Source organism: Solanum tuberosum, unplaced genomic scaffold, assembly GCF_000226075.1.
Source record: "Solanum tuberosum cultivar DM 1-3 516 R44 unplaced genomic scaffold, SolTub_3.0 scf00285, whole genome shotgun sequence".
NCBI classification, from domain to species: Eukaryota; Viridiplantae; Streptophyta; class Magnoliopsida; order Solanales; family Solanaceae; genus Solanum; species Solanum tuberosum.
The window spans coordinates 241,234-264,292 of record NW_006239208.1 but is presented as its reverse complement, the minus strand read 5'-3'; the positions used below and the strand labels follow the sequence as shown (position 1 = coordinate 264,292).

Genomic DNA, 23,059 nt, shown 5'->3' with positions numbered 1-23,059 from the left:
TTTTTTCCTTCTCAAAACGTACAAAAGAAGAAAACAGAGTTGCCAATTTATATAGAGAGGCAAAGTTGTATGCAAATTTTTTATGGTAACTTTCTACACGTTTTCTATAACAGAAAAAAACATATTTGGAAACTTTTGTTGTAATATTTTATGGAAACTATTTATACCGAAAAAAAAAAAGGAAATAAATTACATGTTCTCTATAACAAAAGCATATAGAAACTTACGATTTGGAAAGTTTTTTTTTTTTTTGGGAAGGTTGAGAACTCCAGTTTTAACTTTATTTTTCTTTATAATATAAAAAATAATAATTTAAGTATGGGGTGTTTGTGACAAAAAAAAAATGAAATATCATTTAGAAAAGATCAAAACATATTTAATCATAATTTTCTTCGATGTGATTATTTCAAACTCTCACTTTTCAAATTTAAAATTGTTCAATTCTCATATATTTATTGTGTAGATTTTTTCTCAATTATTGATACTGCTATTTAAGCTATTCGTCATATTTTTTTTTTTATTTTTTTTTTCCAGAGTAAAATTGTGGTACAATAACGTATCAAATGTAATTCACACCTTATGAGGGTGATGCATACGTAGTCTTACCCTAATCTTGTGAAGATCGATATGTTGTTTCTGATAGACCCTCGGCTCAAGTAAAGCATGTCAAAATTAGTGAGTAAAAGGAAATACCATAGTAACGGAACTCATTAGGACAATGGAGAAAAGAACTTTAGCAATAACAAATAATACAATAGTCGAAGCAATGAAAACAACAAGTAATAGTAGAATCGAAGAATAAAAGAGTGGGTGAGTACTAATGATAATACTAATATCGGAAACTAGACCACGATCAACTATTTACTAACCTTCTACCCTAATCCACAACTTTTATATTCTCCTATCTATGGTCATGTCCTCAGTAAGCTGCATGTCATGTCATGTTTAATCACCTCCCCTTAGTACTTCTTCGGTCTACCTCTACTTCTCCTAAGACCCACTACAACCAACTTTTGTCACCTCATCACCCTCCTCATTGGGTGAGAGTCATCTGTGCATTTCCTCTTCACATATCCAAACCATCTCAATCTCATCTTGTCCTCCACAGAGGTTACTCACACCTTGTCTCATATATCTATGTTCCTAATCTTCTCTCTTAGTGTTTCCACACATCTATCTCAACAATATCATCTACGTTACTTGCATCTTTTGGATGGATGTGCGAGTTCTTGACTACCAACACTCTGCTCTATTCAACACATCTAAGTTTTGGTGACACATTTTTATCATACAAAACATTGGACACGAGTATTCATTAATCCTTGAATACTTTTACTGTTGTAGAGTTCTATTTTGTACATATCAATAATAACAAGGCATTATTTTCCCACAAAATAATTATCACAGAAAAGATTTTGATTCTTTTACACAAACATATGTACACTAGAACAAGGAAAAGAGACTAAAGTTCTGGAAATGGAATATGCACCTTAACTATAATTATATAATATTAAAATGCTCCAAAACCAACAATTCAATCACTAGTTCTTTTTTAATTTTGATGCTTCAGATAATTAGAGGAACTTGTTCTTGAGTAGGTACTATTGAACACATTTGCTATCAGTAGGACTGAATATAAGGTATACAATTTTTGAAACACTAATTCCGATATCCAAGATTTCCAATTTTATAATTACGTTGTTATAGAGAGGTTTGATAGTCATAAGGTTAATTTTTTGTTAAGTAAAACGTTAACATTAGGCTGTTAGGCAGAGTTGTTGTAGGAGCTTGTCACAGAACCAGTCACATTCTTGTGGCTTGTGGGATGAAAACTTGAAATTAAGCCTACATTCTTTACGTTTAATGTTACAAATAAAGAATACAAATCGTCTTCATACGATACAAAAAAAGTTGAAGTAAAGATATGAAATTCTTAATGGAGCCGTTAAGAATCAAGAACAATTCAACAAAATTTTTAGACGACGAATCACTATTCAATCTCTTGATATATTTCGTTCACAATGTCATGAATTATGTCCCCAATAAAAACTCTAACTCCTCATTCCTCAACATCTCTATAATGGATTTTAACAACTCCGGTTTTAAGGAAATTTTTAATTTCTCATTTCTTACTCTGCCCTTCATAATTTGTATCTATGAAGCCCCTGCTGATCTCAGGTCCTGAAGAATCAATTTTCATGTTCGCAATCTAGACAAGCATCAAAATTACATTTTGCGTTCAGTAAATCTAGTGATTAACTAATTGGATCTTGGAAGTTCATTCTTCTTCGAATCATCATCATCAGCATGAAAACGCCATGTCTGTTGTGTTCATACTCGTTTTCGACACAGGGGCTCTGGAAAGTCCAGCTGTATTGGAATGGATGTTGAAACAAACATCTACTTCTAGTACTTTATCTGATGACCATTTGAGGTTTTCACTCAACTTTCACCAGCTTGAAGGAGTGATATATTTATGGAAGTTGTGAACTACGTACCAAAGATTGCTCCACTTCTTTCTTTATCAGTCATAATGGGTGGTTTGTTTCTATTTATCTTTTGTTGGTGTAACTATTGTTTCTTTGCTTTTAGGCAATTGTTGTGTAGGCAATAAGAGAATATTTGTAACCCTCTGAAGCAATTCGGATCTCATGATCCGTATTTGGTGTTCGTTTTCATCTTTTCGTCACAAAAGAAACACTGAACTCCAGAACTGTGTGGATTAACAAACCCTTCTGCTGCTCAGCTTCTGTTTTGACCAAATACGAAATCAAAATCTAGTTTTTCTATTCCGAATTCCCTTGCTCCACGCCGTTTGTTTGAATGATTGAAATTGAAAAAAAACGTTTGTTTTTTTGTTGAGTTTCCAATTAATTGGCGTCTTAATTTCTCAGCTCACATGTTTATCTATTATATTTTTTTCAATTGAATTTCCTAATATCTACAAAATAAACTAATTTCTGTATTAATAAACGACCACTCAGGTTTGAGGAATTGGAATACTGCAATGAATCCGTTGAGGCGTATTCAGAATATTAATGCAAAAGAAGCATCCTTAGGAATCTCCTATTATCAGGCATCCTGGCATACCAGATACAAAGACTCACCTTATGTATTCGTTGGCGGCATTCCTTTTGACCTCACTGAATGTGATCTTCTCGCTGTTTTTTCTCAGTAAGACATCTTATGCTTTGAGCATTTCTCATTTCTTGATCACTTTGTTTTCATCATCTAATAGTAGTAGTGTCTTTGATGTTAATTAGGTATGGGGAGGTTGTTGATGTCAATCTTGTTAGGGATAAAGGTACAGGCAAGTCAAAGTGTTTCGGTTTGGTTGCTTACGATGATCAAAGGAGTACGAATCTTGCTGTGGGTACGTCTCTATCTCTCTTTCTCGTATTCTTTTAGGTTCAACCTTGAAAATAATTTCCAGTGCTTGATTTGTCCTTTGTTTGACTTATAACCTTTTAGATAAGGTCACATGGTTAAACATATTTTGGCTATATAACTCGCTTTTTTTTATATTTGACTTGCAGAGAACTTAAACGGTGCTCAGATCCTGGGAAGAATAATCAGAGTGGATCATGTTACCAACTATAAAAAGAAAGAGGAAGAGGATGAAGAGACAGAGTGGAAAAAGGTGCTGCGTGCAAGTTCTCTCACGATGAGAAGGTTTGTTCTTCAAGTGTATGAGTGAATATTAGGGATGGAAAACATACACTCCTCTGACAATTTTGACTTTAGCATGAAAACAACAACATACTCGGTGTAATCCCAGTGTAATAGGAGAAGATGATCGAATATCGCTTTAGAAATTGTGTAATTCCTACATATCATTGCATTTAGGAAATTCCAAAAATATGTTTCAACTTTGATAATGAATCTGTAATGCTTTAACATGTGTTCCACTCCTATATAATAAAAGTAGAGAAATTCAATTATACAGCTTGTTCAACAATATTAATAACTACATAATGAATCTGTGATGCTTCCTAGACAATCAAAGTCAGGTAAAATATCAAAATCAATATCTAGCATGGGCATGGCTTCAAAAGTATCAGGGGATGATAATGGCACAACGACGACCATGTTAGTAACATCCTGCATATTGTTCAGCAACTCTAACTGGGCTTGTAATGCCTCGTCATAACTAGTTGATTCCACAGATGCCGAACTTTGGTCTTCCGAATTCGTGCACCCTTCAGGAACAGCATTCATCAACTTCATTGTGCCTTTGGTGCGAGTTCTCTTCTTAATAGCACAGAGAACATAATCTCTGCAATCCTTGTCAAATTTGTCAAGAATATACGTTGAGAGGTCGTATTCCTTCATCAACCAGTGACCATTTTCCTGCTTATAGCCTTTATTCTTATAACACATGCTCTTCTTGTATCCAATCACTGGTCCACCGCTCTTTCGAACAGGTTTGCTCTTGTCTTGCTGTTTCCAACTGCCCTTATTTCCCACATCGCGACTATATCTTGACTTGCTTTTCTTCTTGAGCTTTGTGATGAAGAAGCGATACTGAGTACAGTCGTCGTCATTACAGCAGGGTACTCCATGACTGTAAATATCCCATGGTTCTTGTTTACTGTAAGTATCAACATGAGTAGTGATGAATCCAGAATCATTCATCAATTTTCCAGCAATGAATTTCAACAAGAAAGTAACAGCTTCTGCATCAGTCGGACTGAATCGGAAACCCTCTTTCAAATTCTCCATTATACACTCAATTTCTCTTCTGTTTTTTTTCTTCTCAAAATGTACAAAAGAAGAAAAACAGAGTAACCAATTTATACAGAGAGGCACAGTTGTATGTAAATTTTTTATGGAAACTTTCTGTACTTCTACACGTTTTCTATAACAGAAAAAAACATATTTGGAAACTTTTGTAGTATATTTTATGGAAATTTTTATACCAAAAAAAAAAAGAGGAAAGAATTTACACTTTCTCTATAATCAACTCAACCAAGCATATAGAAACTTCGGATTTGGAAAGTTTTTTTTTGGAAGGTTGAGAACTCCAGTTTTAACTTTATTTTTCTTTATAATATAGAAATATTTTTTAAGTATATGGTGTTTGTGACAAAAAATGAAATATCATTTAGAAAATAAAACATAGTTAATCAAAATTTTCTTCAATGTGATTCTTTCAAAATTCAAACTCTCAATTTTCAAATTTAAAATTGTACAATTCTCATATATTTATTGTGTACTTTTTTTTTTCCAATTATTGATACTGCTATCTAAGTTATCCATCATTTTTTTTAAAATTTCAGATTTTGAGTATTAAAATTGTGGTACAATACCATATCAAATATAATTCACACCTCAAGAGGGTGATCGATGTATATGTAGTCTTATCTTAACCTTGTGAAGGCTACAGTTGTTGTATCTGATAGACCCTCGACTCAAATAAAGCATGTCAATATCATAGTGACAGAACCCTTTAGGACAATGGAGAAATGAATAGTAGTAATAATAAATAATCCCTCCGTCCCATTTTATGTGGCACTTTTCGAATTTCAAGATTTCAAAAAAAGTCTATCTTTGATAGTAAATTTTTCATAGATTTTTTAAATATTTTGAATGAACAATTATTGTAACTTATAGTACTTTTTACGTAGTTCACAAATATATAAATTTTATTTCAAAAAAATTGAAGATTCCGTGCGCAAATTCTCGGTCAAACTTAAACTGTTTGACTCTCGAAAAATGAAAAGTGCCACATAAATTGGGACAGAGGGAGTAATACAATAGCCGAAGCAATGAATACAACAAGTAATAGTAGAATCGAAGAATAATAGAGTGGGTGAGTACTAATGATAATATTGATATCGAAAACTAGATCGAGATCAACTATTTACTAATCTTCTACCTTAATCCGCAACTTCTATATTCTCATATATATGGTCATGTCGTCGGTAAGCTGCATGTCATGTCTAATCACCTCTTATCAGTACTTCTTCGATCTACCTCTACCTCTCCTTAGACCCATTACAACCAACTTTTATCAACTCATAACCCTTCTCATTGGGTAAGAGTCATTTGTGCATTTCCTTTTCACATATCCAAACCATGTCAGTCTCATCTTGCCCTCCACAAAGGTTACTCCCACTTTGTCTCCAATATCTATGTTCCTAATTTTCTCTTAATATGCCCACACATCTATTTCAACATCCTTTTCTATGTTACTTGCATCTTTTGGATGTGCGAGTTTCTTGACCGCCAACATTCTGCTCCATACAACACATCTAGCCTAACAATTGTTTTATAAACTTACATTTAAGTATTGATGATACATTCTTATCATACAAAACATTGGATGCGAGCATTCATTTTATCCACTCTGCTCCCACACAAGGTACAATATCATCATCATTAATCCTTAAATACTTTTACTGTGCTAGAGTTCTAATTTGTACATATTTTCCTTAGGATTTGGAAAGTTTTTTTTGAAAGGTTGAGAACTCCAGTTTTAACTTTATTTTTCTTTATAATATAGAAATAATTTTTAAGTATATGGTGTTTGTGACAAAAAAAAATGAAATATCATTTAGAAAATAGGACATATTTAATCATAATTTTCTTCAATGTGAATATGTGATTCTTTCAAACTCTAACTTTTCAAATTTAAAATTGTACAATTCTCATATATTTGTTGTGTACTTTTTGTTTTCTCAATTATTGATACTGCTATCTAAGTTATCCGTCATATGTTTTTATTTTTTAATTTCAGATTTTGAGTAATAAAATTGTTGGTACAATAACGTATCATATGTAATTCACACCTCGAGAGGGAGATGTATATGTAGCTCAGGGGTAGACCTACAGTGGGTCAAGTGGGTTCATATATGAACCCACTTGGTTGAAAAATAACACCGTATATATGTATATTTAATCAGTTTTTAAAATTTTATATGTATATATTAACTTTTGACCCCACTAACATAAGTGTGATCCTTGGCCGAGTGGTGAAGAGGGTTTAATTTTTCCACCCAACCCGAGTTCAAATCATTGTTGCCACATTTTAGTTTTATTTTTTATATCTTGAATCCTAACCTTGTGAAGGTAGATATGTTGTTTTTGATAGACCCTCGGCTCAAGTAAAATATGTCAAAGTCACTGAGTAAAAGGAAATATTATAGTGACAGAACCCCTTAGGACAATGGGGAAAATAATAGTAGTAATAATAAATAATACAATAGCCGAAGCAATGAAAGCAACAAGTAACAGTAGAATCGAAGAATAAAAGAGTGGGTGAGTACTAATGATAATATTGATATCGAAAACTAGACCACGATCAACTATTTACTAATCTTCTACCTTAATCCACAACTTCTATATTCTCCTATTTAGGGTCATGTCGTCGGTAAGCTGCATGTCATGTCATGTCTAATCACCTCTCATCAGTACTTCTTCGATCTACCTCTACCTCTCCTAAGACCCATTACAACCAACTTTTATCACCTCATAACCCTCCTCATTGGGTGAGGATCATCTGTGCATTTCCTCTTCACATATCCAAACCATCTTAGTCTCATCTTGCTCATCTTGTCCTCCACAGAAGTTACTCCCACTTTGTTTCCAATATCTATGTTCCCAATTTTCTCTCTTAGTATGCCCACACATCTATCTCAACATCCTCATCTATGTTACTTGCATTGTTTGGATGTGCAAGTTCTTGACCGTCAACACTCCGCTCCATACAACACATCTAATCTAACAACCATTTAAGTTTTGGTGACACATTTTTATCATACAAAATATCAGACGCGAGCATTCATTTTATCTACTCTGCTCCCACATAAGGTACAATATCATCATCATTAATCCTTAAATACTTTCTGTTGTAGAGTTCTATTTTGTACATATTTTTCCTTATATATAAGCTACCATACGATCAATAATATCAAGGCATTATTTTCCCACAAAATAATTATCACAGAAGATTTCGATTCTTTTACCCAAACATATGTACATTAGAAGTTTATTATTTAGCATATTTAATTTGTTACAAAGATAAAAATGATGAAAGAGTCCAATTATGAAATTAAAACCAAATCAACCACAAAGCTTCTTCCTCAATTGACCCTCTCCAATGCTCTCTGTTCGAGATGTTCCTTCATACCCTTTTTCTGCCCTAAGAAGAACAGTAACAAAAATAAAACATTGTAACGTGTACAGAATTGTTAAGAAGCAATGGAAGCTTAAAATTTGAAAGCAATGAACAAATATATAGTAAAATTCCATCGACAAAAGAAAAAGGATTCAATCACTTGCACGAATGAAAGGAAATTCCAAATATGGTTCAACTTTGACTAGAACAAGGATGAATTTTTGCTGTACTACAAATTATTGTTGTTGCTGCAGAGCTAACAGGAAGTAATATATTCTTCGTTTAATTGTTCACAAGGACGAACAAACAAAATCTAAGTCATAACGAGGAGAACACGCTTAAACAGATGGTGCACAAACTTGCCTGTTGCTGCTGCTGAAAAGAACAAGGTAGACGGGATCTTGAGATGAGAGATTGAAAAGCTGAAGAGCTATATAGGCACATGTGCTGATGCTGAGGAAATCAACATAAAGCATGAATTAGATATGATTATGGTCCAAAAACGAACTGTTGCAACATATCAGATAAATGTAGCCGAAAAAGTGCCATCAGTTTTTGAGGGTCCAGAAAATTGCCGGCATGAGAAAAAGAAACACAATGGAAAAAAATGAAGCCATACTTTACAGTCATATAGTTGAAGGAATATAGATTCATGTTTAGGAAATACTAACTAGATTGAACTATGATTATTCTTGATGGAATATTAACTCATGTTTAGGAGAACTCTAGAAACTCAAAGCATGATGCAAGAAAGAGGGTAATAATGCACACTAGCTGTTAATGAAGTTGTTGCCAAAGGCAAAGGCTGGAATATTAATTGACTGCTTGGCAAACAAGCAAGATCTGTTTAGTTATTTCGACAAATTCACGGAACCCCTTCTCACTCAGGATCATATTAAGGCATGCAAACACATATATGTGAACTCCTCCTCATTCCATTACATATGAATGAGAGTTCATATTTTGCTTTCACCTACATAGAGCAACAAATAAGACGATGTACTGATGAAGCTAACTTCAAACTGATACTCCCTCTGCTCCAATGTATATGACACATTTGTCTTTCTAGTTCGCCCAAAGAGAATGAATTGACATATTTCCTTAATTGGCAAATATTTAATGACACTATCAACATTTTACCCATGTTGGATCCCATTTATTTGGCAAAAAGTCCAAAAGTTGTACACTTCTCTTTAAAAATTTATTTATTTTAGAGAGTAGTTTTGAAACATTGCAAAATCTTTCCATATTTCTAAGACTCCGTGCCCAGTCAAACTACATCACATCAAATGGGATGGAGGGAGTACAATTTATGCATTATCCAACAAAAAAAACGTACCTGCCAGAACAAATTATAAGTATTATCCATAAAGCTGCACTCAGCCAACTTGATTCCTTATATGCAACCCAAACCTGAGAAAATAGTGTAACTCATCTAAGATCAACAATCACGTGAAAAGTCCTAACTGATGATTTTGACACCTAATGTAGCAACTGGCCCTAGCCTAAGATAAAATACCTGATTAGTAGTCAACTATTACTGTATTACCTAAGTGTATGGTATGTTGCTGCATGCCCTAGCCATATATCGAATTTTACAAAATTTAGACTTCCTTATCAAGCTATAGACAGAAAAATCTTCAAATACCAATAAGATTAAGAGTAAAGGTAGAATCTTGGTAGCTCAGTTGTTGACTACCTAAATTTTCACCTTCTTGTTGAGGGTTTGATTTCTCACCTTGTAATCCCCTCCCTTATTTCTCCTTCCCCTTCCCCCAATTTTATTTTATTTTAAAAAAAGGCAGATAAACAGTGAAAAGCTTACCGAGAGAGCCACAACACCGACATAGAAATCAATTACTGTTGCTGTCAGCCACCTGCACATATATTGACTTCTTAAATTGCATGTCAAAGTAAGACTTATACCAAGCAGAAGTTCATAATCGGCTGATGTATGAGGATGCATATGTATCACTTCAGCACAAACTCATGAAGTTTGTTTTCCAGAAGAAACTTCCAAACAAATTTGCAAATGATAGACCGCAGCCCTTTGGAGAAAGAAGAAGACAATTTTCTAGCGTTGCATGTCATCAACCAGAATAGAGATAGGAAATGCTGATAATTTTCCTGAATCTAGGCCCTAAAAATGCCCTGTACATAGTGAATCCATGTAGTGGAAGAAAAAGCTCATTTCAAATTTCAAAAGTATTCCATTGGTTAGACTTTACAAACCAAAGAAGAGGATAATTAATACAAAAATTCTGATTGAAATTTCGTATCAGAGAAGCACGTCCCTCCCTGTTACAGAGTTTGAAATACCATAGATACCATATTATCTGACTTATGTCACACTGAAGGTAGTATCATGTTACGCAGGGAAAAGTTATAAAGCTCACCATAGATCAGTCTAGTCATATGTTTTAATATTTAAAGTTTACACGGTAAGAAATAAATTTAGATTAAATGATTAGAATGAGGTAAGAAATCATCAATAGTCCTTGGTCATGCAAAATGAGTAAGGCAATATTATTAGATAAGATTTTATACATTTTGAGAGCACAAGTCATTTTCAGTAACCATATCCCAACCTCCGAATCACTGTAATACAGATATTCTCTCATTTAGGAACTCATTCCAGGAAAGACATATACTTCCTTAAGTAAATAAAATGCTGATATGACATTGAATAAATGAGAAGGGAGTTTTCCTCCAGAATAGCACAAAACTTCCAGTTAAGAGAGGTTTATGCCACTTCCCCATAAAGTGCATCAATTTAGAAAGCAGCAGAAAGGAGATCTAAGTATAGTTCAAACAAGAAAACAAACAAAACTTTCAAGTACTGACAAAGTTCTCAGCCAATGCTACTATCCTCTAAATCAGTAGCAGAGTCTCCATTTGACCCGAAAAAAACAAAGTTGATGGTATCTGTTTAAAATAGGAATAAATAAACAAAGAAATAACTTACGGAGTAAAAACATCTCTGCGAAATGGAGAACCATCAGTTACAATGGTGTAAATCAATGTCCCTAGCATCAGACAGCCCAAAGCAGGAAATAGAATTCTTGCAGTTAAAAGAGAACATTTCCTCTGTTGTTCTGTTTCAGTCCTAAATCACAACATCTCATCAGATCATTATAAGTTAAGGTCATTTTCACAAAGAAAACTAACAAAATATAGGTGCCAGTAATATAACATTGATGAGGAAAGCTTCAAACTCCATGAACACTTGCATATTATATTTTTTAAAGGAACACTCTGTATCAGTTACAGTTTTAGTATAATTATTTTCTGCAAAAAGTAGGTTATCAATACATTTCATAACTACATGACCTGATAATGTAATACACTGCAGGGTCTTGTACAAAAGAAACAACCACAATAAGGGTAACTAGAAAACACAAAGTATGATATGAATGATCCAACTTGCAGATAGAAGCACCATTGTTATTCCACTAAAAGATCTTGGATGACTGATATAAAAGAAGCCAATATTCTTAATACATAATAGTACTTTGATTTTGGAAGCTACATATTGCATAATAGGTACTGAGAAAGACAACACTCGTGACTAAATAACAAAACGATTCACAAATTTTTTATCTCTTTAGTGTATTGCTGGTAAGAATACTTGTATTTTTTATTGTTAAGAATACTTGATTTTAGTTTCTTTTCCAAATGAAATCCAAACGTACAATACAATATGTGAATAATTAAACGACTCAGAGGACATTAAAGTCACAGTTACCTTTTATCTAACTCTTCTAACAAAATGGAAGATATATCTAACCAATAAACCAGGCGCATATTTAAAGTATTCAACTGGTAATTTCTCCTGCACAAATGGAGGATGCAACATTTCGTTGACTAATCTGTGTTCTTCCTATGATTGAAAGCTTCATTTTCCAAAATGGGGATGAGGCATTTGAACCCTAGTCTTGTCCAAGACAAATGCCAAAGTTTGATAAACCTAAGTGTGATATTTACCTTCTTTGACTTTACCACTATAAGTATATGATCAATGAAGAGTAAAACAATGAACAATGAATAAAAATATGCCAGACCCAGTACAAGCTATGTTTCCACCATTGTCTTGACCTGTGAAGAGATGTAATTCCATTTCTTTTATTCTGAGAACCACATTTTTCTAGACATTTTCACTACATGCCTACTCTGAACAAAGCAACAGGCATGATACGAAACTGAAGCAAAAACAACAAGAGTCAGCTCGTGTTAACAACAGTTATATATTACACTTGCAAATATATTCTCCAAATAAACACCAAACTTGTGCATGATATTTCAGTTTCACGAGTATCCTCAAACAGTTGGACATGCATACATGAAAATATATGAACTAAATATCATTTCCAATTGAACTCTCTCTTTTTCTTTTTCTGGTCTCCAAAGAGAGAAATAAAAACAGAAACTATGAAGGAAAAAAGAACTTTGTGCAAATATCTACTCACTTTTCCTGACGTCGTAATAGGACAAAATAAATTGGATCCTGTAAAGATTCCTGAGTTGAAAGCTTAAGAAATTGCAATACGATGTAGCCACATGTAGCAATGCTGTAAAGGGAGTAGAGAGAATGTTATCACCGTCCCTGAATATATAATCACAAACTGGCAAACATTTATGCATGATATTGATTGAACTTTGTAAGGGAAATGACAACATGGCCTTCTGATGCCATGCAAGGATAATACAAATTGAAAAGGAAGATAGTCATCGCCACTAGAATGCAAGAAAATTTGTATCCTATGCAATACAAGATGCCAAAAGACATCAAGGTAAATGTGCAGTCATACAAAATTGAATATACGTTGAAACAAAGGGTGCAGTTGCACACATAGAGGATATAGTAAGAGAAAATCGTCTTTGATAGACCTAAAATACATCAAATATACACCAGTCAACTGGTGTAACATGATTGAAGGTGCTGAAAGGGATGAGAAAGACCTAAAATCGCATGGAGGAGGTTGTCTGAAAAGACCTACAAAATCTAGGAATCATTGCAAATCTGAAAAAGTAACAACATGGAAGAAAAGATCCAAATCAATAATACTAGCTAGTGTGCATTGAGGCTTAATTTATGCTGTTGCACAAATATTAGGTTCATAAGTGTGACATTTAGAGATTTTCTGGAACTTTGCCTTACAAGACAAACTTCTAGCTAGTATTGGAATGATGTGGGCCCAAATAGAGAGAAATATGTAGAGAATTCAAATCGCGGACCTAGTTCAGTTTGAGGTATAGTTGATCGATTGATTGATTGACTGGGTATATCATCAAGGAAGATATCTATATGCAAAGGGAATTCATAGCAGCGAACACGAGATATAAATAATTGGGAACATCAATCCTAAGACTGTAATGCCCATGGGTGAAGACAAAAAACAGTGTATGTCAACAGATAGAAACCTATAGCCCTGAAAGAAAAAATATAACAAGCCATCAGAGCATTCTTCACGAGAATGTACTACAGTACTAACCAAGGGAAGAATAAATTTGGTCACACTGTTCAAAATATGTGAAAAATTTCAACCTGAGAATTCAGTCATATAAGAGATGCTAAGAGAAAGCTTGAAGAACAGTCATCATCTGAAACTAAAAGTACATCAAAGTTGTTATATATACAGGAATAAGGGTGGCATACCTTCCTAAACATACTAGCAAGACCACCCAAAGTATTGCAGTAATCCAGTTTGATTCCTTGTAGACAACCCAGGACTGATAACACAACACCAAAACATGAGAGCATTGCTTTTGCGGTTTTGCCTTTAGATGATAAGAGCAGAGAAACATAGTAACATGCGATGCATTCTGGCCAATGTCTTGGAATAAAAATATTGTTTACAATGCAATTGAAACCCAAAGGACCTCAAAGATGTAACCCAGCAAAAAATAAAGAGCTAAGAAGGGTAACTACAGGGTGAGATATTTTCCTAATCAATGTTTTGCTTAAACTGCAGGATGACATTCTATAGTAGCATTTGCACAAGCCCATGGGCTCCTATGAAGTGCAACGGCAAACTTCAAATCTCAGCCTAAGGCTAAGGATTAAAAATTGCACACTATAGGAACTTAATTCTTCTATAGTATTGCACAAATGTCTGAGAATCTTAACCTTTATACCATTTATAGCTCTAACTTCTATACCCTTTATATCTCTAACATCTAACATAGTAGGTGCGCCAAATTCAACATGTTCTCCTTATTATCCAATGCTAGTAAAACTGTAGCAAATAAAATGCAATCGACTTCAGAATAAAGGTTCGCATATGAAACATTTTGAAGCATTAAATTAATCATGGCATACCCATATAACAATTATGTGGATGTAGAAATCTATCAGGGTAGCTGCCATCCACCTGCAAGATTCATCCCACTCATTTCAGATTGTCTGGAAAGCAGATGGAAGTGGAACTAAACTATTTTTTTTTTATAAGGTAAGTGGTATTAATAACAGCATCACGAAGACAGATGAACTAAACTATTTTTCAAGTCAAAATCTCAATTTCAAGTAAGTTACTTTTTCTTAACCGTTTTCAAAAAACTGTTACTCCTCTGTCGGAGTACAAGGGTCAAAAATCTTATTTCGAGTATGAATTCGGGTATAGATTTTTCATTTTTTTAAAAATAGAACTGCTATATTTGTAAACTACACGAAAAGTAGTGCAAATCAACATAGCTAATCATTCAAAATATTCAAAAGAAATTTGAGAAAGTTGAAATAAAAAAAGTGGTGGACTCTCCAAACAGTAACAACTTCACATAAAATGAGAATGAGGGACTACTATAAGATAACTAACACATAATTAACTAAAAAAAATTTACTCCCTCGGTTTCAATGTGATTGTCCTATTTTAACTTGGTACCAAGTTGAAGGAAGGAAAAGAAACTTCTGAACTAAAGATATGTCAAATAAATCAAAATACCATTTAATTTTGTGGTCTTAAACAAGCCTCGTGCAAAGTTAGAATTAAAGAATTGCTGAAAAAGGAAAGGAGCATTCTTGTATAAACGAACTAAAAGAGAAAGTATGACAAACAAATCGAAATCCAGGGAGTGTCTTGTTTCTAGCAGCTTGAACTTTTACACCTTGTTTGGATGGTTGTTACCCATCGTATTATATTGTTAATTTAAATACAATGTTTGTTTTGATTGTTACTTAAATTCTATTGTATCGTATCGTTTAAATCCATCGTTAGGTAACGATTAAAAGTCTCATTTTATGTAACGACTAACTTGGTATGATCGTGTCATTACTTTAATATTCTCTTCTCTTTTTGTCTTTATTTATTATTTAATAATCCTATTTTATCTTTTACCCTACCTTTTCATAGTAGCACTACCTTGTACCATCCTTTTCTTATAAGCTTATCACTCAAATTCCTGATGTGTGACATTATATAACAGCAGAGAACGATACAATCTATCCAAACATTGTATTCATTAAAACGATACAGTACAACACAATACAATACAATACAACACGATACATTATGAAACAATACTTGACAACCATCCAAACAGAGTGCTAGTAAAGGTGAGGAGAAAGAAATCCAGGTGTAGGTGTTCAAAATATAAAAATGTAACTAAAAGTGATCCTTTTTTGAATAATTTAAGCTTTTAGATAGGGTTTTTGTCGTTTTGTTTCCATAATTCAACAATTTTTGGTACTGATAAAGATTCAAACCCCAATTCATCCAAACAGAAGCATTAATAATCCAAAAAAATGAAATCCAAAGTAGAATTAGTATGACAGAGAGAGAGAGAAAAGGATAATACGAGGTGAGGAGTTCTATGCGGAAAGGGAGGCCATCAGTGGCGACGGTGTATATTACGGTGGCTGTAATCAAACATCCCAACACAGAGAAGAGACTCTTCAATGCAATTGCTAAAGTTGCTGCCATTTTTGAGTACTCGGTCTTCGTCTTCGAGTTTTGCAGAAGAGAGAAAGGAAGCGTATTGAAAAGGGGAGAAAATGTGAGAAGGCCATTGCTCCACGTCCACTGAATATTTGTGTCAAAACTTCAAAATTTCTTGTATTTGTAACCGTAATAAAATCGAAACAAAACATACCATGCGGGGCGGGGCAGAGTGGAGCGGCACTGGATGAAATTTTTGCGGGTTAAGTTTCAACCCGATCCGCTCCATTATCAGCCTTATATGGGTGGGGAAACTTAAAATGTCGATTTAGTGTGCTATTAAAGAGTTGGTTGTTGTTAACGTTATTCTTGCTAAAAAAATATTTTTGATAATGTCGATTACCTTTGTACTGAATAATATAAGGAAAGTGAGGTTGATTCGAGTACATGAAAAGAAGATTGTCTTACTGAGAAAATGTGAGAAACTTACGAGGATATAATCTTATATGAAAGAGGGTATGGAGATCAAGATTAAGATAGTAGATATTAAAATTAAGATAAACGGTTAGAAGGCAATCAAGTAGTGACTAGTTTTCTTTACTAGTTGTATTATCTCTGAGATTTTGTTACGTCTTGTTGTTGCTATTTTCGATTATCGTATTATTTGCTATTGTTATTATTTTTTAAATTAATTTTAGACTATTTTACTTTGTGTACACATAAATTTACTCAGACCTTACTTATAAAATTGTATAGAGTATATTATTGTTGTTGTCCTAATGATAGCAATCTAAACAATTTATGTGATTGTCATGTTTTATTCTACTCTCACACACTATATAAAAAAACTGAGATCACTATCTATACCACTTGACAAAGCAATAGATTATATTTAGATAGAAAATTCAAGGATTAAAAGTAATTCTTTTCAATTAAAGTATTAAACTAAAAAAATGTGAATACTTTAAAGGGGTTTGAATTATCAACTCTTCTAATCGTGTTCAAAATGTTTTATGTCAATGAAATATGAGATGTCATAACTTTTATGCATGGAGATACATTTTGCTAAAGATGTAACAAAATTTAAGTCCACAACAAACAGTAACATAATTATTACAAGAAACATTTTGGTTCTTTTACACAAACATATGTAGATTGGAACTTTATATTGTTGACATATTTATTAGGAAAAAAAGAAGATGAAAGAGTCCAATGATCAAATAAACCATATAACTTCTTGCTCATTTGACCTTCTCCTATGCTGTCCGTTTGAGAGGTTCCTTTATACCCTCTTTTTCTTCCCTAATAAGAACAATTACAACACAAGGTTAGTCTAAAATAAAATAATATTGGAAATTATAAAATAAAATAATGTGTATAGAATTGCTAAAGCTAAATAAGATATTTGAGGAGCAGAGGAGGTTGTTTCTAATAGACGTTCCGCTCAAAACAAAATGTAATCAAAGCATGATAGAAAGAAAAACTGGCAGCAAATAGCAAAATAACTTGGTAGTAGTGAAAATTAGAAGAACAAGATATATACTACAATACCTAAATTATCTTTCGACCATTATCCTTGACCTCAAAATCTTCCCATCTAGGGTTATGTGCTAAGTAAGCTGAAAATGTCTCATGTCTTGTCTAATTACCTACCCGTTCTACTTTTGCCCATCTCTACCTCTCCTAAAACATACTATAGTCAACCTCTCACACCTCCTCATTAGTACATTTGCGCTCCTCCTCTTCACATGTCTGAACCATTTTAGTTTCGCTTCCGTCATCTTATCCCCTACGGAAGCCACTTCAACCTTGTCTAGTATAACTTCATGAAGTTCCTAATCATATCCCTCATAATATACCCCACACATTCATATGAGCATCCTCATCTCTGCTACCTTCATCTTTTGATTTTGACCGACCAACACTATGCCCCATTTATATATACAACAAAGTAGGTCTGACCACCCTTCTGTAACTTACCTTTAAGCCTGAGTGACACATATTCAGAAATGTAGCCCATATTCAGTTAAAAGAAAATGAAAAACTACATATTCTAGACTTCCATTCTGTTACCAGTCTTGAGATTGTTCAGTCACTTGCACCAACAAAAGAAACCTTTTGTAATATGGTACAACTTTGACTAGGACAAGGATATCAGGGAGGTTTTTTTTCTTCTTAAAAAGCAGTAGTACAAGCATTATTGTTGCAACTGCAGAATCAACAGGATGTAATATCTTCTCAATTTGCGTTTTCACAGGTATATGCACACAAAATCTATGTCATAATGAGAACACGCATAAACAGATGGTGCACAAACTTGCCTGTTGCTGCTGCTGCTGCTGAAAAGAACAAGGTACGCGGGATCTTGAGATGAGAGACTGAAAAGTTGAAGAGCAATATAGGCACTTGTGATGGTGCTGAGGAAATCAACATAAAACATGAATTAGATATAATTATAGTCCAAAAAAAGCTGTTGTAATATATCATATTTTGCTCTCACCCATATAGAGCAACAAAAAAGATGACATATCGATGAAGCTAACTGCAAACTGATACCATTTATGCACTATACTAGGATAAATACAACATCAAAATGTACCTGCCAAACAAAATAATTGGTATGATCCAAAAAGCTGCACTTAGCCAACTTGATTCCTTATATGCAACCCAGACCTGGAAAGAAATCACATGAAAAATCCTAAATAACAATATTGTAACGTAGTATTATGTAAGTTTATGGCAAGTTACTGCATGCCATAGCCATACATAGTATTGTATTTCACAAACTTTTGCCTTCCTTATCAAGTCACAGAGAGAAGAAATCTTTTAATACCAATGAGATTAAGAGCAAAGGTAGCTATACAATGGAAAACTTACCGAGAGAGGTACAGCAAGGACAAAGTGATCAATTAGTGTTGTTGTCATCCACCTGCACAGATATTGACTTCTCAAATTGCATGTCAAAGAAAGATTTATACCAAGCACAAGTCTATACAGGCTGATGTATGGGGATGCACATGTATCACTTCATCACAAACTCGTAACGTTTGCTTTCCAGAGAAAATTTCAAAAAAAATTGCAACTGATAGATCGCAGCTCCTTGGATATGATGGTATCTAATTAAAAGTAGGAACAAATAAATAAGCAAACAACTTACGGAGTGAAAGTATCTCTGTGAAATGGAGAACCATAAGTTACAAGGATATAAATCAGTGTCCCTAGCATCAGACTGCCCAAAGCAAGAGATAGAATTCTTGCAGTTAAAAGAGAATACTTCCTCCATTGTTCTGTTTCAGTCCTGTATCACAAAATCTCATCAGATTATTATAAGTTAAGGTCATTTTCAGAAAGAAAACTAATACAAATAGCTGTCACTCATCATATAAATTGATGAGGAAATCTTCAAACACCAAGAAACACTTATTTTATTTTTAAAGGAACGCTTATTTGTATCAGTTAAATTTTAGTACTATTATTTTCTGCCAAGAGCAGGTTATTAACAGTTCATAACTACATGATCTGATAATGTAATATACTGCAGGATATTGAACAAAACGCCAAAGTTTGATAAGCCAAAGTATCACATTTTACTTTCTTTGACTTTAGCACTATGATTATATGCACAGCGAAAAGTAAAAAAGAATTAGCTTTTAATTTAATATGTCAACCTGCAGTACAGGCTATGTTGCCACCATTGTCTTGACCTGTGAAGAGATGTTCTTCCATTTCTTTGAATGTTGTGAACCACATTTTTCTAGATATTTTCACTGCATGCTTACTCTGAACGAAGTAATAGACACAATACGAAACTGAAGGAAAAATAAGGGCTATCTCTTGTTAACAACAATTATTTATTACACTTGAACATATTCTCTGACTAAACACCAAACTTGGACATGATATGTCAGTTTCACGAGTATCCTCAAACAATTGGACATGCATACATAAACTATAAAGAAGAGACGAACTTTGAGCAAATATCTACTCACTTTTTATGGCGTTGTAATAGGACAAAGTAAATTGGATCCTGTAAAGATTCCTGAGTTGAAAGCTTCAGGAATTGCAATAGAATGTAGCCACATAAAGTAATGCTGTGAATAGGATAAAGAAAAGGTTATCACCATGCCTGAATATATAGTATCAAACTGACAAACATTTTATGCATGATACTGATTGAGCGCTGTGAAAGACAATGCAGCATGACCTTCTGATGCCATACAAGAATAATACAAACTGAAAAGCAAGATAGTCATCGCCGGTAAAGTTGTTTTATATACAGGAATAAGGGTGTCATACCTTCCAAAACATACTAGTAAGACCCCCAAAAGTATTGCAGTAATCCAGTTTGATTCCTTGTAGACAACCCAGGACTGATATGATAACACAACACCAAAACATGAGAGCATTGCGTTTGGTAATAAGAGCAGAGAAACATAACAATATGAAATGCATTCTGGCCAATGTTTTGGAATCTAAAAACAGTTGAAAACTAAAGGACCTCAAAGATGCGCCCCAGCAAAAAATAAAGAGACAAAACGCGCAACTACAAGTTAGAATTTTCCTAATCAATGTGATGACATTCTACAGTAGCATTTCTAACAAGCACTTGGGCTCCTATGAAGTGCAACAGAAAACCAAATCTCAGCCTAAGGCTAAGGATTAAAAATTGCATACTGTAGGATGCTAGTTCTACTATAGTATAGACATAAACGTCAAAGACTCATATTGAAGTGTAAATTTCCAGTTCTCAGCAGCGGAGTCAACGATAGACTAAAGATTTGGAGACAGACCTTAGAGTCTAAAGGTTTCAATATAAGCAGGACTTAAACAAAGTACATGGAGTGCAAGTTCAACATTGCATCACAGGCGGCGGATGGGGAAGTGAGAATTGATACACAAGTCATCTCCCAAGAGAGGAAGCTTCAAGTATCTTGATTCTATAATCTAAGGAAATGGAAAGATCCACGAGGATATTGCACGTTGTATTGGAGAGGGGTGGATGAATGTAGGCTGACATTCGGTGTCCTATGTGATAAGAATATGTCATCAAGACTTAAAAGTAAGTTTCATAGGATCGTTGTTAGACCGACTATGTTGTACGATGTGGAGTGTTGGCCAGTCAACAACTCACACGTTTAGAAGATGAAAGTAGCAGAAATGGGATGCTTAGATGGATGTGTGGGCATACTAGAATTAGGAACAAAGAAATACAGGGCAAAGTGGGAGTAGCCTCCATGGTAAACAAAATGCGGGAAGCGAGGCTAAGATGGTTCATGCATGTGAAGGAGGAGCACAGATGCCCAAGTGAGGAAGTGTGAGAGCTTGGCGGTGATAGCTTAAGGAGAGGTAGAGGTAGACCGAAAAAGAATTGGACAGAGGTGATTAGACAAGACATGACATGACATATCATCAACTCACCAAAGACATGACCCTAGATAAGAGAACATGGCGACTATCAGGTGTTGTAGTAGCAAATAAAATGCAATCAACTTCAGACTTGAGAGAAAAAGTTTCACATATGAAACATTCAGGAGCTCAAAATTAATCATGTCGTACCCATATTATTAATACGTAGATGAAAGAATCCATCAGGGTCGCAGCCATCAACCTGCAATAATTCATCCCACTCATTTCAGATTATCTGGAAAGCAGATGGAACTAAACTGTTTTTTCAAGTCAAAATCGCAATTTCAAGCTAGTTTTTTTTTTTTTCTCTCAATTGTTTTCACAAAAATGTTACTTCCTCTGTCGGAGTAGGAGGGTCAAAACACTTATTTTGAGTATGAATTCGGGTATAAATTCTTCAACTTTTTGAAAATAAAATTTTATATATATTTGAAAATTACATGAAAATAATACTAAATCAACATAGCTAATAATTCAAAATTAAAAAAAGGAAAAAGTTGGAGAAAATTATAGTGAAAGAAGTTGTTTGACTCTTCAAACACTAAAAGTTTTACATTATTATTACTTCTCTTATTTAGAAGTGAGAGTTGGAAAGGACCAACACAGCTTTAAGAAGTGATACCAAAAGCTGTTCAAGTTGTACTATTGGGTTGGGACTAACACAGCTTTAAGATGTGATACCAAATGCAGTTCAACTTGTACCAAAAGGACAAACAAAGCAACACGAAATTGTACCAAAAGTAACATAAATTGTACCTTCACTTTGGACCCCACGTGTATGCAGCCTTTTCTTTGGCAGACACGTATTACTTGTTCCTGCCTATTTCACATTTTTCTATTTTTCTTTAATTTTTGTTATCCAATTGCCCATTAACAATTCTCATTTCCTTCTTTTATTTGTTCCTCACAGTTTCTTTTTTATTTTTTCCCACTTTATTTCTTCCTTCAAAATTTAACATTTTGATATTTAATAATTCATTTATTATATTTTAGCTACAAAATATAGTAGAAAGAAATTAAATTTTCTAAAAAAATTTAGTTCATTCTTAAAATTCTATCATTGTCACATGAATTTAAATAAATACAATAAAATGTATTATTAAATATTACATAAGAAATACTATAAATTACAATAATTAGCAACTGAAAATATTTTTAAATCATATATGGAAATTTGCTTGGCTAATTAAAATAAAAGCAGTATCTTATATTATTTGAAAATGGCGTCAAAAGTCCTAGAATTCACAATAAATTAACAACTGAAAATATTTATAATTATTCACGTGAATTAGAACATGAATAACATATATTATTTAAAAATGATGAGCAAAAAGTACTATAAATCACAACAAACTAATAACTAGAAATTACAATAATTAGGAACTTAAAAATTCTCTTTCTCAACCAATACAAATTATTAATAACCCACATAATTTGCATAAGAAATTCCAAATTAATTTATTCTTTCTGTAAATTTAAATTTTTAAAATCGCTCTCCCCATTAATTAGAGTCTCACTCTTCTCTTAAGCCAGTGGATATGTTCAGAAATGATACATCTCTTTTACATGAAAGTAAATAAATTATAATTACATTTAGCTCTTACTAATTATATATCAAGTATAATATTTGGTGGAAATCAATTAAAATTAAAATTTATATGTA

At 33.4% G+C, this 23,059-nt stretch overlaps 4 protein-coding genes across 4 annotated transcripts in view; 1 reads left to right on the top strand and 3 right to left on the bottom strand.

The window, feature by feature from the left end:
• Positions 1 to 3,007: 3,007 nt before the first annotated feature.
• LOC107062933 (zinc finger CCCH domain-containing protein 25-like) lies at positions 3,008 to 3,697 on the top strand. The gene is made up of 3 exons (XM_015314208.1): positions 3,008 to 3,174; positions 3,264 to 3,373; positions 3,537 to 3,697. The coding sequence occupies exons 1-3, from the start codon at positions 3,008 to 3,010 to the stop codon at positions 3,695 to 3,697; spliced, it is 438 nt and encodes a 145-aa protein (XP_015169694.1).
• Positions 3,698 to 3,960: 263 nt separating this feature from the next.
• LOC102589597 (NAC domain-containing protein 78-like) lies at positions 3,961 to 4,722 on the bottom strand. The gene has a single exon (XM_015314207.1). It carries the CDS (start codon positions 4,720 to 4,722, stop codon positions 3,961 to 3,963), a length of 762 nt encoding a protein of 253 aa, XP_015169693.1.
• Positions 4,723 to 7,907: 3,185 nt separating this feature from the next.
• LOC102605236 (uncharacterized) lies at positions 7,908 to 16,152 on the bottom strand. The gene is made up of 9 exons (XM_015314220.1): positions 15,911 to 16,152; positions 14,439 to 14,490; positions 13,776 to 13,849; positions 12,586 to 12,687; positions 11,085 to 11,225; positions 9,945 to 9,996; positions 9,459 to 9,532; positions 8,483 to 8,572; positions 7,908 to 8,143 (listed from the first exon to the last, which is right to left on the bottom strand). The coding sequence occupies exons 1-9, from the start codon at positions 16,033 to 16,035 to the stop codon at positions 8,065 to 8,067; spliced, it is 789 nt and encodes a 262-aa protein (XP_015169706.1). The 5' UTR covers positions 16,036 to 16,152; the 3' UTR covers positions 7,908 to 8,064.
• A 912-nt stretch (positions 16,153 to 17,064) lies between these two features.
• LOC102605803 (uncharacterized) overlaps positions 17,065 to 23,059 on the bottom strand; it is a 13,084-nt gene continuing 7,089 nt past the window's right edge. Inside the window, exons 2-9 of the mRNA XM_006358959.2 lie at positions 21,547 to 21,598; positions 20,287 to 20,360; positions 19,659 to 20,081; positions 19,148 to 19,288; positions 18,868 to 18,919; positions 18,590 to 18,663; positions 18,312 to 18,407; positions 17,065 to 17,292 (exon numbers count right to left, since the gene is read on the bottom strand). Coding sequence (XP_006359021.1) covers positions 17,247 to 17,292; positions 18,312 to 18,407; positions 18,590 to 18,663; positions 18,868 to 18,919; positions 19,148 to 19,215 — 336 coding nt within the window. The 5' untranslated portion in view covers positions 19,216 to 19,288; positions 19,659 to 20,081; positions 20,287 to 20,360; positions 21,547 to 21,598 and the 3' untranslated portion in view covers positions 17,065 to 17,246. The remainder of the gene's footprint in view (positions 17,293 to 18,311; positions 18,408 to 18,589; positions 18,664 to 18,867; positions 18,920 to 19,147; positions 19,289 to 19,658; positions 20,082 to 20,286; positions 20,361 to 21,546; positions 21,599 to 23,059) is intronic.